Here is a 15,656-nt window from a genome sequence, read left to right as displayed (position 1 = left end):
GGTGGAAGAAGCCCTCTGGAGGGAGCTGGCAGAGGGCAGGAGGAGAAAGCAGTGCTGTAGCTTTTATCTGAGGGGAGACCTTCTGGCTCTCTGCAACTCCCTGAAAGGAGGCTGAAGCCAAGTAGGGGTTGGTCAAGTGTCAGGGCGGGAGGAAGCTGCCTCAAGCTGCACCAGGACAGGTTTAGATTGGACATCAGAAGAAACTTCTTCCTTGAAAGGGTTCTCAAAGACTGGAACAGGCTCCTCAGGGAGGTGGTGGAATCCCTATCCCTGGAGGTGTTTGAGAGGCAGAGCTGTGGTGCTGAGGGCCACAGCTTGTTCCCAGCCTGGGCAGTGTTAGGGCATGGCTGGACTTGGCTTGGCCTTAGAGAGGTTTTCCAACCCAACCAACTGAAGGATTCTACCCTGCCAGGCAGGCTAGAGCCAGAAAGGAGAGCAGAGGAGGTGCAGGCAGCAGGAGGCCATCAGCCCTGTGCAGTCCCTCCCCTCCCAGCACTCACAAGGAGAACTCCTCCCGCAGGCGCCTTCGGTATTGCTTCTTGGGCTTCATAGTGTTGAAGTAGGGCAGCTTGATGACATCTGGCCAGACTGCTGGGCAGGGGCTCCCACAGAGCCGGCTGGAGGGCACAGAAGCAGAGGATGATCAGCAGGTGGAAGGCAGCTGGGAGAAAATTCACCATGCAGAGTGAAAAGAGTTTCCTTTCTGAGCCAGAACCTAGGCCTGGGCACGCTTGGGCGAGGAGATAAAAAGCCTGGGGTTAAAAAGGAGGCAGCAGGCAGCTGAAAAGCACTCACCTGGAGCTCCCAAACCACTCAGCACAAGGAATTTGGACTGTGAAGGGGTTAGTGGAGTTGATGATTTTAGCAATCAACTCCCAGCAAAGGTTCCTGAGGGTGCAGCCCAGCAGCAGGCCTGGGCACCTAAACGTCTGCCTGCTGCTTTGTGGCACCGAGGCCATTTGCTGGGCCTGTTCTTCAAGCAGGTTAAGAGCTGAGAAGAGGGCTCCTAGCAGAGAGGCAGCTCCTGCAGCAGCTCCTCTCATAGGCATGCATGTGCAATGCTTTACCTGATTAATTCAAGCTGAGCCAGTTCCAGATTGGCTTGAAAAATAGGCTTCTTTGTAAACAGTTCCCCGAGGATACAGCTGGAGAGAGGGAAAAAGCAAGAGGTCAGGGCAGGCAAACCCTTGGGAAGAGCATCTGAACACTGCAGCTTCTCTGTTCAGGAGCAGCTCTGCCTGAGAAGAGTTTATTTGCATCAGGGCTTGTAGTTGAGGACTGACAAACTAACCTGTGTGTAGAGAGTCACCAGCTGCAGGCAGCTGGGAAATGCCACTCACCAGCAGGGCTGCTTAACGTGGCACAGGCTTTAACTCTTTGTGGGGAATGGGGAGGCTGTGCCAAGAGCATGGCAGGAAAAAACACCCACAGTGCCAGCCAGGGACCTGCTTTGCCTCCAGGTTCAGCACATTTGTCTGCTCAGCTTCACTGGGGAAGCAGCAGGGCTGGGGGAAACCACCTCCTGCTCTTGAGTGTGCTCAAGGGGAGTCACACAAGTGTGGAATGGGCTGGAAAGGACCCTCAGGATCAGCCAGTTCCAACCCTCTGCCATAGGCAGGACACTTCCCTCTAGCCCACTTGTCTCATCCAGCCTGGCTTCCCAGGAAGGAGGCAGCCACAGCTCCCCTGGGCAGCCTGTGCCAAGTTCTCACCACTCTCACACTCAACAACTTCTGCCTCGGCTCAATTCTCACCCTGCTCTGCCTCAGCTCCAAACCATTCCCCCTTGGGCTGGCTCCACACCCCCTCAGCAAAGGTCAATCTGCAGCCTTCCTGCAGGATCCCTTCAGGCAGCTCTGAGGTGCCCCTGGAGCCTTCTCCTCCCCAGCTCCCTCAGCCTGTGCTCACAGCAGAGCTGCTCCAGCCCCGGGCTCATCTTTGTGGCCTCCTCTGGTCTCACTCCAGCAGCTCTGTGCCCCTCTTGTGACGAGGATTGGAACAGAGACAGCTTCAGAACCCAGCCCAAACCGAAGCCCCTGAGCAGAAGGGGATCCTGTGCTGCTGCTCCCAGGCAGGGCAGGGCAGGGCAGGGCAGGACAGAAAGAGCAAAGGCCAAGGCAGGCACTCACCCACAGCTCCAGACATCTATGGCTGGTGTGTAACGTTCCTCACCTAGCAGCAGCTCCGGGGGGCGATACCATAGAGTGATGACTTTGTTGGTGTAGGGACGGCTGCAAGGCAAGGCACAAAGAGGAGCCGATGGCAGGAGCCACAAGACCCTTCCAAGCTCTCACTCTGACCTCCAAGCCTCTCACCCATGACCCCCTCCCTCAGCTCCCTTACACTCCAAACCCCCTCCCAAAGCTACAGTCAGGCACATGAGGAGCAGCCCTGAGCTTTCCAAGGCCTGGAGCTCATTGGCCCCAGCTCAGGGCAGCTGCTGAGCTATTCCAGAGTCCACAGCAAGTTGGGGCTGCCCAAGATTGCAACCCCCTGACCATGCAGCCTGCCAGGAGTGAGCTGGGACTGATGTCAGAGCACAGCATGGTCCATGGCAGGCCTACAGCCAGCAGAGAAGATGCTTTGGTCCCTTCTCAGCTGTGCTTTGTCCAATGCCAAGCTGCTAACACCACCCAGCAGTGCATGGCTCCTACAGCTGGAGCTGCATTACACCAATTCCACTGGGAACCACATCCCTGGCAGTGCCAGGACCTCCAAGTGAAAGGACTGAGTGGATGTGAAGGAGAAAGGAGCTCACCCCACCTACAGAAACCATCTCCCCCTTCCCCAACCTGGCTGGGCCTCACCTCTCCTCTGAGCTGTAGAGTCGGGCGAGTCCAAAATCTGCCAGTTTGATTTGCCCACTGAAAGAGAAACAAACCCAAAGCATGACTGGTTGGCACCATGGCTGCTGCCCTGCAAGCAGGGCAAGTTAGGAATCACAGAATCAAGCAGGCTGGAAAAGAGCTCCAAGTTCATCCAGTCCAACCTAGCACCCAGCCCTGCCCAACCAACCACACCATGGCACTCAGTGCCCCCATCCAGCCTTGGCCTCAACACCTCCAGCCATGGGCACTGCACCACCTCCCTGGGCAGCCCATTCCAATGCCAATCACTCTCTCTGCCAACAACTTCCTCCTGAGCTTAGGGTTTCATCCAACCTGGTTCTGAACACCTCTCACATTCTGTGCTCCACAATCTCCCTGGGCAAACCTGGGGGAGAGTCTCCCCACACCTCAATCTGCTCTCTTCCAGCTGCTATCCTCTCTCCTCCTCATCACTAGGGGTGAGGAAGGAGTTTGCTGCCCTGCTCAGAGCTCAGGCTCTCATCCAACCTGGCTCTGAACACCTCTCCAGGGAGGTTGTGGAGCACAGAAGCACCAAATGTGATCTTTGATCACATTCTGTGCCCCACAACCTCCCTGGGCAAACCTGAGCCAGGGTCTCCCCACACCCTCACAAGCATTTCTTCCTCCTCTCCATTCTCAATCTGCTCTCTTGCAGCTGCCATCCTCTCTCCTGCTCATCACTAGGGGTGAGGAAGGAGTTTGCTGCCCTGCTCAGAGCTCAGGCTCTCATCCAACCTGGTTCTGAACAGCTCCAGGGAGGTTGGGGAGCACAGAAGCACAGAATGTGATCAAAGATCTCCCTGGGCAACCTGTGCCAGGGTCTCACCACCCTCAACCTGTTCCAGTGTCTCACCCTCAACCTGTGCCAGTCTCTCCTCACCCTCACTGCCAAGACTCTTCCTCACCTCCACTCTCAGTCTCTCCTCTCCCAGCTCTAATCCATTCCCTTCATCCTGGCACTCCCAGCCCTTACCAAAAGTCCCTCCCCAGCTCTCTTGCAGCCTTTGCTACCTTCCCTCAGCTGCCTCTAAACAGTTCAGAGGTTCAAAGGATGGGTTTGGGTTGGAAAGGAGCTCAGAGATCAGACAGTTCCATTCCCCATGCTATGGACAGCTCTCACTAGCTCAGGCTGCTCAAGGACTCATCCAGCCTGGTCCTGAACACCTCTCCAGGGAGGTTGGGGAGCACAGAAGCACAGAATGTGATCTTTGATCACATTCTGTGCTTCTGTGCTCCCCAACCTCCCTGGGCAAACCTGTGCCAGAGTCTCCCCACACCTCAATCTGCCCTCTTCCAGCTGCCATCCTCCCTCCTGCTCATCCCTAGGGGCAAGGAAGGAGTTTGCTGCCCTGCTCCGAGCTCAGGCTCTCATCCAAACCTGGATCTGAACAGCTCCAGGGAGGCTGGGGAGTTTGCTGCCCTGCTCAGAGCCTCATCCAACCACCACATCCCCTCACCAGCAGTGCCTGCTGCTCCTTCCCCTTGTGTCCCACCACAGTGGGACACCTCCTCCACTAAAGCAGGCTGTTGAAGGCTGCCTGGCACAAAAGGCAAGCAGTGTGGTGTGGGCAGAGGCTGGGCAGTGCCCTCCAGCCTCAGCTCACCTGTTGTTGAGCAGGATGTTGGAGCATTTGATGTCTCGATGCAGGAAGTTCTTCTTGTGGCAGTAATCCAGGCCCTCCATTAACTGTTTCATGAAAGACTTGATGTGGTCCTCTGAGAAATGTACCAAGCCAGATTCTAGCAGCCCCATTAGGTCATGGTCCATGTACTCAAACACAAGGTAAAAGGCACCTGGGAGAAGGAAAGACAGAAGTTATTTGGGAGAGACAAAGGACAAAAGAGGAGTTGGAGGAGGTTCAGTTGGAGAAATGAAGTCTTTTAGGGCATTCTCAGGGGGGTTCTGCTCTGCTCTTAAGATCCTCAAGGCTTACTGAGCCCCTCCAGAGTTTCCTTCAAGGGAAATAAAACCCAACCCCCAAAGCAGCTAAGGAGGTAGAAAGTCAAATCCCAGTAGGGTGGTGGTAGAAGAGACCTCTGGAGCTCACCTGCTCAAGCAGGGCACCCACAGCAGCCTGCCCAGCAGCACAGTGGCATGGAGGGGTTGGAAGCTCTCCACAGAAGGAGGCTCCACAACCTCTCTGGGCAGCCTGCTCCAGGCCTCCAGCACCCTCACAACATATAAGTTTCCCCTCCTGGTCAGATGGAACTTCCTGGGTGCCAGTTTGTGCCCATTGCCCCTTGTTCTGGCACTGGGCACCACTCTTTGGCCCCAGCCTCTTGCCCCTCATCCTTTAGCTCTTGCTGAGCATTGCTTAGATCCCCTCTGGGGCTGCTCTTGTGCAGGCTCTCAGCCCTAGGGCTCTCAGCCTCTGCCACTCTCAGAGCTGCTCCAAGCCCCTGCAGCCTGCCCTGGTCTCTCTGCAGTTGCTCCCAGTCTCTCTTAAACTGGGCAGGCCCAGAACTGGTCCCAAGACCCCAAATATGGCCCAACTGAGACAGAGCAGAGGAGGGGAAGAACCTCCCTTGCCCTTCTGGCCACACTCCCCATATCCTAGGGCACCCTTGGCCTTAGCACCTGTGGCATGGCAGAGGCTCACTGATTCCTTTATCCCAACACTCAGGGCAGTACCAGCAGGGTGGTGGCTTGGGCACTGGATGTGCCCTGGCACAGGATCCTCACAGCCCTGGTACAGGAACCTCCTGGGGTCCACTTTGTGCCTATTGCCCTATGCCCTGTCCCTGGGCACCACTGACCCCATCCTCTTGCCCCCCACCTTTCAGCTCTTGCTTCCCCAAACCCCCAGCCCTCAGCTCCTTACTGTTCTCCAGGGCCCAGCCTCTCAGCCCCCCAACTCTTCCCCAGGCCTCCCACAACCTCAACCCCCCCAACTCCTCTCCAGAGCCCCCAGCCCCTCAACTCTTCCCCAGAGTGCTCACCCCCTCAGCACCCTAACTTCCCCAGGGCCACAGTCCCCCCTCTTCTCCAGAGCCCCCAGCCCCTCAACTCTCCCCCAAGTGCTGACCCCCTCAGCCCCCTAACTCTTCCCCAGGGCCCCAGTCCCCAACTCCTCTCCAGAGCCCCCAGCCCCTCAACTCTTCCCCAGGGTGCTCACCCCCTCAGCCTCCTAACTCTTCCTCAGGGCCCCAGCCTCCTACTCTTCTCCAGGCCCCCAGCTTCCCAACCTCTTCTCCAGGCCTCCCCACCCCCAGATGCTCTCAGCCACTCTCCCAATGCTGCACCTCCAAGAGGAAGGCAGAGAAGACAAATTAAGACCAGAGCTCGAGTTTGCAGCTCTCCCCTGCAGAGTCACTGAACGTTTTAGGTTGGAAAAGACCTCAAAACTCAGCCAGTTCCAACCTCCTCTCATAGGCAGGGACACCTCCCACTAGAAACAGGTCACTCAAGACCTCATCCAACTTGGCCTTGAACACCTCCAGGGAGGTTGTGGAGCACAGAAGCACCGAATGTGATCTTCGATCACATTCGGTGCTTCTGTGCTCCACAACCTCCCTGGGCAAACCTGTGCTCCACAACCTCCCTGGGCAAACCTCTCCCTGGCTGAACCAAACTCATTGCCAAGGCCCTAACCTTTGTCCTTCTTGAAGTCCAGAGCATCCTGCTTGTCCGTGACGATCTCCTTCATGTTGACCACGCTGCGGTGGATCAGCTGCCGCAGGATCTTGATCTCCCGGATGGCTGTGATGGGGAAGCCTTCCTTCTCATTATCCAGCCTCACCTTCTTCAGAGCCACCAGCTCACCTGCCAGCAGAGCCCCAGGGGTTGTCACAGCACTGCTGGCAGCCCCTGGGAGGGGTTGTTCTCTCTCCACTGGGAAGGTGGACGTTGAGCGTTCGCAGCCCACGGCCACCAAGCAGCAGCCGAGGAGGTGCCACCACCAAGTGCTCCTCTTGGGTTGCTTACAGCAGGGCTGAAGGCAAATTTAATCACCCTGGAAACCAGCCCCAGCTTCTTGCTCAAGCTCTGCTACCCCATGGTCTGACAATCATAGGATCAGCAAGGCTGGCAGAGAGCTCCAAGCACAGCCAGCCCAGCCTGGCACCCAGCCCTGCCCAACCAACCACACCATGGCACTCAGTGCCCCAGCCAGGCTTGGCTTCAACACCTCCAGCCATGGGCACTGCACCACCTCCCTGGGCAGCCCATTCCAGTGCCAATCACTCTCTCTGACAACAGCTTCCCCCTAACATCCAGCCTCAACCTGCCCTGCCACAGCTTCAGCCTGGGGCCCCTTCTTCTGGCCCTGGCTGCCTGGCAGCAGAGCCCAACCCCACCTGGCTACAGCCTCCCTGCAGGCAGCTGCAGGCAGCAATCAGCTCTGCCCTGAGCTTCCTCTGCTGCAGGCTGCACCCCCCCAGCTCCCTCAGCCTCTCCTCACAGGGCTGTGCTCCAGGCCCCTCCCCAGCCTTGCTGCCCTGCTCTGGGCACCTGCCAGCACCTCAACAGCTCTGCAATGGAGGAGCCCAGAACTGTAGACTTCAAGGTAGGCATCTCCAACTGCCACAGCTGGACTCACCACAACCAACTGGGACACACCACCTCATAGGCAAGAAGGGCAGCAACTGCCAGCAGTTCAGAGCTGCTTCTACCCTCCCTTCCAAGCACCCCTGCAGAGGCTCTTTCCATGCTTGGAGCCACTTCTGCTTCTAGAGGTACTGGGCACAAAGCCGCAACAACACTGCTGCCGGTGGGGTGGGTGCTGAGCTCACTCACAGCACCCAGGAGGAGCCAAGCAGCAGGCCCTTGGTCTCCTTACCTGTATCCTTGTCCTTGGCTTTGTAGACCTGCCCATAAGTCCCTTCTCCAATAATGCCAATGATGTCAAACTTGTCCACACATCGCTTCCCCCAGTCGCTCTCCGTCTGCCGCCTCTCCCCGTACCGAGGGCAACAGATTCTGCAAGAGGGCAGAGTGCTCAGAGACCTCCCCATGGGCTCCCCCTCCTCAGCCACCATCCCACCACCAGCAGCCCAACTGACTCTCTTCAGCTGCTCTGACAACAAGCAGAGCTCAGGCAGCCTGTCACAGCACCCCAGCGTGGAAGGGACCTCTGGAGATGATCCAGGCCAAGCCTCCCTGCACCTAGAGGAGGGCACTCAGGAGCACAGCCAGGTGGGGCTGGAAGCTCTCCAGAGGTGGAGACTCCAGAACCATTCTGGGCAGCCTGCTCCAGGGCTCAGCACCCTTCAGTTCCAGAAGCTCCTCCTCATGTTCCACTCTGTGCCCACTGCCCCTTGTCCTGGCACTGGGCACCACTGACAGCAGTCTGGCCCCATCCTGCTGCCCCCCACCCTTGAAGGATTGCTCAGCACTGCTCAGACCCCCTCAGGCTGCTCTTCTCTAGCCTAAATATGAGAAGGAACTTCTTGAAGGGTGCTGGAGCCCTGGAGTAGGCTGTCCAGAGAGGTGCTGGAGTCTCCATCTCATAGACTCAGGCAGGGCTGGAAGGGAGCACAAGGAGCAGCCAGCTCCAACCCCCCTGCCGTGCCCAGGGACACCCTACCCTAGAGCAGGCTGCACACAGCCTCAGCCAGCCTGGCCTCAAACACCTCCAGCCATGGGGCCTCAACCCCCTCCCTGGGCAATCCCTGCCAGCCTCTCACCACTCTCCTGCTCAACAACCTCCTCCTTACTTCCAGCCTCACTCTCCCCACCTCCAGCTTTGCTCCACTCCCCCCAGTCCTGTCCCTCCCTGACAGCCTCAAAAGTCCCTCCCCAGCTTTTCTGTAGTCCTCCTTCCAGCCCCACCTGGATGTGTTCCTGAGTGACCTTCTCTAAGTGCCCTCTCCCCTGGCAGGGGACTTGGACTGGATGATCTCCAGAGGGTCCCTTCCAACCCCTTCCATGCTGGGATGCTGTGTAAGGGCCTAGGAGGCAGAGCACAGAGCATGCAAGCAGCTCCTCCTGGGGTGCTGCAGGAGACGCCAAGGCAAAGCCACGGAACCGCAACCCACTGCTGGCGTGGGGCAGCAGCAGCAGCAAAGCTTCAACTCCCACAAAGCAGGAAAAGAAAGGAGTGAGGAGGAGGAGGAGGAGGAGAAAAAGTGAGCCTTACTTTGGTCTCTTTTTGAAGGGTTGCTGAGGTGGTGTGGCTGCCTTTGGTTCCGGGGAGTCAGGAGGAGATGGATCCCCCCCAGGGAGCTCTGGGGGGAGCGGGAGGTCCGTGAGTAAGTGTCGTGGTCTCTGCTCTCTATCTTTCTTCACAGGTTTTGGAGGAAGAATCTCTTTTGGACTGGAGCCCCAAAAGTTAACACAACAGAGAGGTCAGAAAGTTCACAGCCAGCTCAACACACAGCACAAAAGAACACAAGTGGAAGGCAACAGGTCTCTGAAGTCAGGAAAACCTGGAGCTGAGGTGGTCAAGTGAGCAGGGTTAAGGAGAACATAGAGCAGAGGATGAGTTTGACAGCAGGGAGAGAAGAGAGGAAGGTTGGATCCACTGGCTCCAAACCAGCACAGCTGCCTCCAGCTGCAGCAGCCCAGACAGTTCCAGCTCTGCTTTGGGGATGAAGGCAAAGGGGAGGTAAGAGAGTAAGGAGCTGAGATCAGTTCTGGTGTCCCCAGCAGGAGGGCAAAGGGAGGCCAGAGGAGGCCATAAAGCTGAGCCCAGGGCTGGAGCAGCTCTGCTGTGAGCACAGGCTGAGGGAGCTGGGGAGGAGAAGGCTCCAGGGGCAGCTGAGAGCTGCTGCCAGTGCCTGGAGGGAGCCTGCAGGGAGGCTGCAGAGAGACTTTTGCTGAGGGGGTCTGGAGCCAGCCCAAGGGGGAATGGTTTGGAGCTGAGGCAGAGCAGAATGAGAGTGGAGCTGAGGAAAGAGTTGTGGAGTGTGAGGGTGGCGAGAGCCTGGCCCAGGCTGCCCAGGGAGGCTGTGGCTGCCTCCTGCCTGGGGGTGTTGAGGGCCAGGCTGGATGAGGCACTGAGCAACCACATTTTGAGACACCCCTGCCTGTAGCAGGGGGTTGCAGTAGATGAGCTCTGAGGTCACTTCCAACCTGAGGCATTTTAGGATTCTCTGATGTTAATCTGAGTTTCTGGTGAGAAAGCTGAGGGCATCTGGCAACCTTCACCTCTGGCAGCAAAATTCAATGCCTGACTCGTTGAAGAGCAGCAAACCCTGAAGTCCAGAGTGAAATCTCTCTGCATCGACTTCCAGCTTAGCAGGGACTGGAGGGCAGCTCTGACTTGTGCCAGCTGCTGAGAAGCCCAATGCTGACTGCTCTCTAGAACAGCCAAAAGGACCAACAGCAGCAGGGCTGGCAAGAGGCAGTTGGTTCAGTTTGGTTAAAATCCCAGAGTGGCTCAGGCTGGGAGGGAGCTCAGAGCTGAGCTGCTACCAACCTCCCCACCAGGGGCAGGGACAGCTCTCAGCTAGGCTCAGCTGTTCAAAGCCTCATCCAGCCTGGCCTTGAACATCTCCGGGTAGGAGGCACTCACAGCCTCTAAGGGGCAGCCTGGGCCAGGCTCTCACCACCCTCACACTCAACAACTTCTGCCTCAGCTCCACTCTCACCCTGCTCTGCCTCAGCTCCAGCCCCTTTGGGCTGGCTCCAGACCCCCTCAGCAGAAGTCTCTCTGCAGCCTTCCTGCAGGATCCCTTCAGGCACTGGAGAATTTCTAGGTCTGAAGACTCAGAAATTCTTCTCCATGCAAATTTCCCCCCTATCAGAGACAGGAAAAGAGCAAATCCCTGCCAGGGTTTGTTCTTAGGCCATCAGCAGGAGGTTTGCTGCTTGTCAGCATCCCCAGCCAGGTCTGAGCCCTCAGGACAGAGCAGTGGAGAGCACAGGGGTGTCCCCTGCCCAATCCTCCTACTGGACACCAGATCTGCACAACTCCCTCGTTGAGAGAACCCAGGGGGGAAGCCCTTCCATGAGCACACTGCTGCCAGCAGTGCACATCCTACAGACACCACAGCAGGACAGCTGCAGGGCAGAACCCACAGCACACCTCAGACATGAGGCTGGAGCTCAGGGCCTGGCCAGGCAGGGCTGCAGCAGGGCAGAACCCACAGCACACCTCAGACAAGGGACTGGAGCTCAGGGCCTGGCCAGGCAGAGCAGCAGCAGGGCAGAACCCACAGTACACCTCAGACAAGGGACTGGAGCTCAGGGCCTGGCCAGGCAGGGCTGCAGCAGGGCAGAACCCACAGCACACCTCAGACATGAGGCTGGAGCTCAGGACCTGGCCAGGCAGAGCTGCAGCAGGACAGAACCCACAGCACACCTCAGACAAGGGACTGGAGCTCAGGGCCTGGCCAGGCAGGGCTGCAGCAGGGCAGAACCCACAGCACACCTCAGACAAGGGACTGGAGCTCAGGGCCTGGCCAGGCAGGGCTGCAGCAGGACAGAACCCACAGCACACCTCAGACACGAGGCTGGAGCTCAGGGCCTGGCCAGGCAGGGCTGCAGCAGGGCAGAACCCACAGCACACCTCAGACAAGGGACTGGAGCTCAGGGCCTGGCCAGGCAGGGCTGCAGCAGGGCAGAACCCACAGCACACCTCAGACAAGGGACTGGAGCTCAGGACCTGGCCAGGCAGAGCAGCAGCAGGGCAGAGGCTGTGCCCCACGAGTGCAGGGCAGATGGGGTTGGCTCCTCTACAGGTCCCCCAGGGGTGTGTGGAGAGGTTTGGATGTCCACACTCACAGAAGCAGCTGCTCAGTTGACTTTGTTCAACCCACTCCTAAGCAGCAGGACAGCTCCTGAGAGCTTCTCAGTCCTGGAATGGGTTGGAAGAGACCTTCAAGATCAGCCAGTTCCAACCTCCCTGCCGTGGGACACCTTCTACCAGATCAAGTTGCTCAAGGCCTCATCCAAACTTACCCTGAAGGCCTCCAAGGAGGCAGCCACAGCCTCCCTGGGCAGCCTGTGCCAGGCTCTCACCACCCTCACACTCAACTTCTTTCTCAGCTCCAATCTGACCCTGCTCTGACTCAGCTACCACCAACAGCCCAACAAAGGCTCCTCAAAGCCCAAATCATCAGCAAAGTGACCAGGGCCAGGTCTGCATCTAACTGCTGCCAGCAGCCAGCCAGATGCTCCCAGGAGCCTACACAAGCCCTGAAGCTCCCAAGTGCAACATCAAACACCTGCAAAGTTTCCACCACTTGCTTCTAAACAGCTTCTCCCCTCCTGCTGCTGCATCTCCTGCCAGGTGTAGTCACCCAGGGTACACCCTGACCACTGTGAGGCCTAAAAACACTTCACACATAAATCTTGAGGCCTTGGGGAGCCCTAGGGCAGGCTGAGGAGCCCCCAGGCAAGGGGAGTTTTGTGCTCAGACACTTTAAGAGTGTTTCTAAACCCTGTGCTTGCCATGGTCTTGGAGCTGGAACCTTCTCCCAGCCCCAACCCATGCCAACTCAAGCCTTATCTTAAGTTTTGCTCCTAAGCATAAAGGCAGCTGATAAGAAAGCTTCTGCAGGCAGACAGTGCCATCTGCAGCTGCCTCCAGACCCAGCACAGCCAGCTGGGCTTTCCCACCCTGTTACTGGGAAGGAAATCATTGGAACTCCTCTTCCTCAGCTCAGTAACCAGCTGCATCTGCACCCACCCTCCTGGGCTTGTGACAGCACTCAGCTAAGGCACAGCTGAGTGGTGACCAAAGAGCTCCAGTGGGCATAAAAACCCAAGAGGGAGTTGCAGGCCCTTGGCTGGGGGTGGAAAGGAGGCAGCAGAGACTTGCTCACACCTGGAGCTGGGGAAAGCTGCAGCCTGTGAAAGGCTCAGCCCAGGTCCATTTCAGCTAATCAGACACTGAGCACTGCACTGTTTGGCTTGGAGCAGAGCTCTCAGATCACTCAGTCCAACCATTCCCCAACTGTACCAAGGCTGAGGCTAAGCCTCAGCACCACAGCTCTGCCTCTTGGAAGAACCTCCAGGGGTGGGGATACAACCACCTCTCTGGGCAGCCTGTGCCAGGCTTGGAGAACCCTTTCAGTCAAGAAGTTTCTTTTCACACCCAACCTAAAACTCCCCTGGGGTAGTCTGAGACCATTTCCTCTCATCCTGTCACTCACTGCTAGGGAGAAGCAGTCAGCAGAGACACAGAACACATCTGCTTGGGAGAGACCTTCGAGGCCTCCAGCCCAAACTGTGACCTCCAACCTCATCACAACTTCCTTTCAAGGAGTTGCAGAGGGCAGACCAAGATCAGCCAGCTCAGGAAGGACACCAAAACCAAGCTCAGGCTGAGCTTTCACCTCCATGGCAGTGTCAACACAACCCTGATACCAGGACAAGTCACAACCATCAATTAACCCATCAAGAGATGGGCTCAGGGTGCAGCTACAGAGTGACTGTAGCAAGTCACAGGCATTGTGTAAGGCATCACTCATGGTGTAAGACACTTACTTGTGCCACACCACCCTTGACTAACCACCAACATCCTCACTGCACCTTCAGCCACGGCTGGCAAGGCACAGAAGGCATCAGGAATGCCCAGGCTAAGAGGTATGAGTGAGGAGCTGATGTTAGCAGCACACTGCTGGCTCCAAAGGGGACACAAGAAGAGTGTTCTTCTTCTCTGGCTCCAGTTTGGAAGCTCTGGGCCATTGCCCTCTCCCCCCCTGCCAAAAGAACCCCACTCCCCTTCTAATGTGCTTCAGACAAGTTCATAGAACCATGGAATAAGTTGGCTTGGAAGGGACCTTCAAGACCAGCCAGTTCCAACCCCCCCTGCCACAGGCAGGGGCACCTCTCAGCTAGACTCAGCTGCTCAAGGCCTCACTTAGCCTGGCCTTGAACACCCTCAGGCAGGAGGCAGCCACAGCTTCCCTGGGCAGCCTGTGCCAGGCTCTCACCACCCTCACACTCAACTTTTTTCCTCTGCTCCACTCTCATTCTGCTCTGCCTCAGCTCCAAACCATTTCCCCTTGGCCTGGCTCCAGACCCCCCTCAGCAAAAGTCTCTCTGCAGCCTCCCTGCAGGATCCCTTTGGGTATTGGAAGATTCACAGAACGGGTTGGAAAGGACCTCAAAGCTCCTCCAGATCCAACTCCCTTGCCATGAGCAGTGACACCTCCCACTAGCTCAGGCTGCTCAAAGCCTCACTCAACCTCTCCTTGAGCACCTCCAAGGAGGAGACATCCACAACACAACCTGCACAGGCATAACAAACCCTCTGCACATAACCCAGCCAAGTCCAAAGCCAGGGCTGGCCACGGAGGAAGCGATCACTACCACTGCAGGACGAGCTGGCAGCTGCCAAACCAACCAAAAGGATCCATTTCTGCTGCAGGTTTGGCTTTTAAAAGGCAAAGGAGATGTGTGAGGGGGGGAGAGGCTCTGCTAGGACCTTACCTATCCAAGTCATCTTCCCCAACTAAAATAGGGGGCAGCGGAAGCGGAGGCAACGTTGAAGTTTTCAGGTGCGGGATAGCAGCCGTCACAGCCACTTGAGTCTTTGTAGCCACTTGGACAGAGGACTGAGAGTTCACCTGAGAGGAGGATAAAGTAGACGTCCTTGGGTGGGCAGAGGATGGCAAAGAGGTTGGGGCTGAAGTAGGGAGCTGGTGGGGAGCCGGTGGCAAAGGTGGGACAGCAGGAGCCGGAGGCAAAGGCGGCAAGGGCGGAGTGGGAGGCGGCGGCGTGGTGGTGGGCAGAGGGGGAGGAGGGGACTTGAGAGAGGGGAGGGGAGGGGGAATCTCCTTCTCTGCTGCCTCTGGTTCCTTCGCAGATAGGAGGTCCTCTGCCCCTGCTGCAGGCTTGGAGTCCTTTGCTGCAGTCTGTTTGGGGTCTCTGGCTGGCACAGGGAGTTTCCTCTCCGAGTTCTCCTCCGCCTTGGGCTTCGCTGCCTCCGCAGGGCCTTTGGTGTCGGCGTTGGGGTGCGGCTGGGCAGGAGGCTCCGGCTCCGAGGAGGCTTTCTCACACTTCACACTTTTGGAGACCTTTTTAACGTCTGCTGCAGGTTCCTTCAGCTCAGCCAAGCTGTTCTCCTTCCTAGCCAGGAAAATGGGGGAGCCCTTCGCCTCCTTCCCATCCACCTTGGCCGCCGCTGCCGCCGCCGCCGCTCGCTCCTTCTTCTTCCTGCTGAGCTCTGCCCCCAGGCTGGAGTTGAGAGGCAGCCGGGAGGGGGAGATGCTGGAGTGGCGACTGCGGGAGCCAGACCTCTGCTTCTTGCTGTGAGATGAAGAGTGCCTGGAGTAGGCAGGGCTCCTGCTGCGGGACTTCACCGACTTCCTGCAGGGACAAGAGGGAAGGGAGAAGTGAAAAAGGGAGCATGGCACAACCTCCTCCAGGCTGCTCCCAGCGGCTCTCAGCTCAGCCTGCAGCTGAGGTCAGGAGCTCCAGAAGAGCTGTCAGGAGAGACTAAAGTACTGGGATCTGAGAATGGGTTGGAAGGGACCCCCCAAAGGTCATCCAGTCAAACCCTGCTGCATGCTTCACTAGAGGAGGTTGCTCAAAGCCTAACCTTGAGTATCTCCAGGGATGGGCCTTGACCCTGGGCAAGCTACAGGAAGGCTGGAGAGGAATTTTCACCAAGGCAATAGGACAAGGGGCAGGGACAGCTCTCAACTCAATTAGGTTGCTCAAGGCCTCATCCAACCTGGCTTTCAACACCCACAGCCTCTATGGGCAGCCTGGGCCAGGCTCTCACCACCCTCACACTCAACAACTTCTGCCTCAGCTCCAAACCATTCCCCCTTGGGCTGGCTCCAGACCCCCTCAGCAGAAGTCTCTCTGCAGCCTTCCTGCAGGATCCCTTCAGGCACTGGCAGGCAGCTCTAAGGTACCCCTGAAGCCCTCTCCTCTCCAAGCAGCACATCCCCAAATCCAACTTTTCCTCA

At 57.6% G+C, this 15,656-nt stretch overlaps 1 protein-coding gene across 1 annotated transcript in view; it reads right to left on the bottom strand.

Moving 5' to 3' along the window:
- The window catches only part of CDK12 (cyclin dependent kinase 12), a 34,135-nt gene that overhangs the window by 13,140 nt on the left and 5,339 nt on the right, over positions 1-15,656 (bottom strand). The window contains 9 exon segments of the mRNA XM_064174032.1: positions 501-617; positions 1,068-1,145; positions 2,130-2,231; positions 2,808-2,864; positions 4,454-4,643; positions 6,442-6,612; positions 7,628-7,767; positions 8,927-9,103; positions 14,170-15,048. Coding sequence (XP_064030102.1) covers positions 501-617; positions 1,068-1,145; positions 2,130-2,231; positions 2,808-2,864; positions 4,454-4,643; positions 6,442-6,612; positions 7,628-7,767; positions 8,927-9,103; positions 14,170-15,048 — 1,911 coding nt within the window.

Source organism: Pogoniulus pusillus, chromosome 40 (genome assembly GCF_015220805.1).
Source record: "Pogoniulus pusillus isolate bPogPus1 chromosome 40, bPogPus1.pri, whole genome shotgun sequence".
Classification (NCBI taxonomy): Eukaryota; Metazoa; Chordata; class Aves; order Piciformes; family Lybiidae; genus Pogoniulus; species Pogoniulus pusillus.
This window is presented reverse-complemented; position numbering and strand designations above follow the sequence as displayed.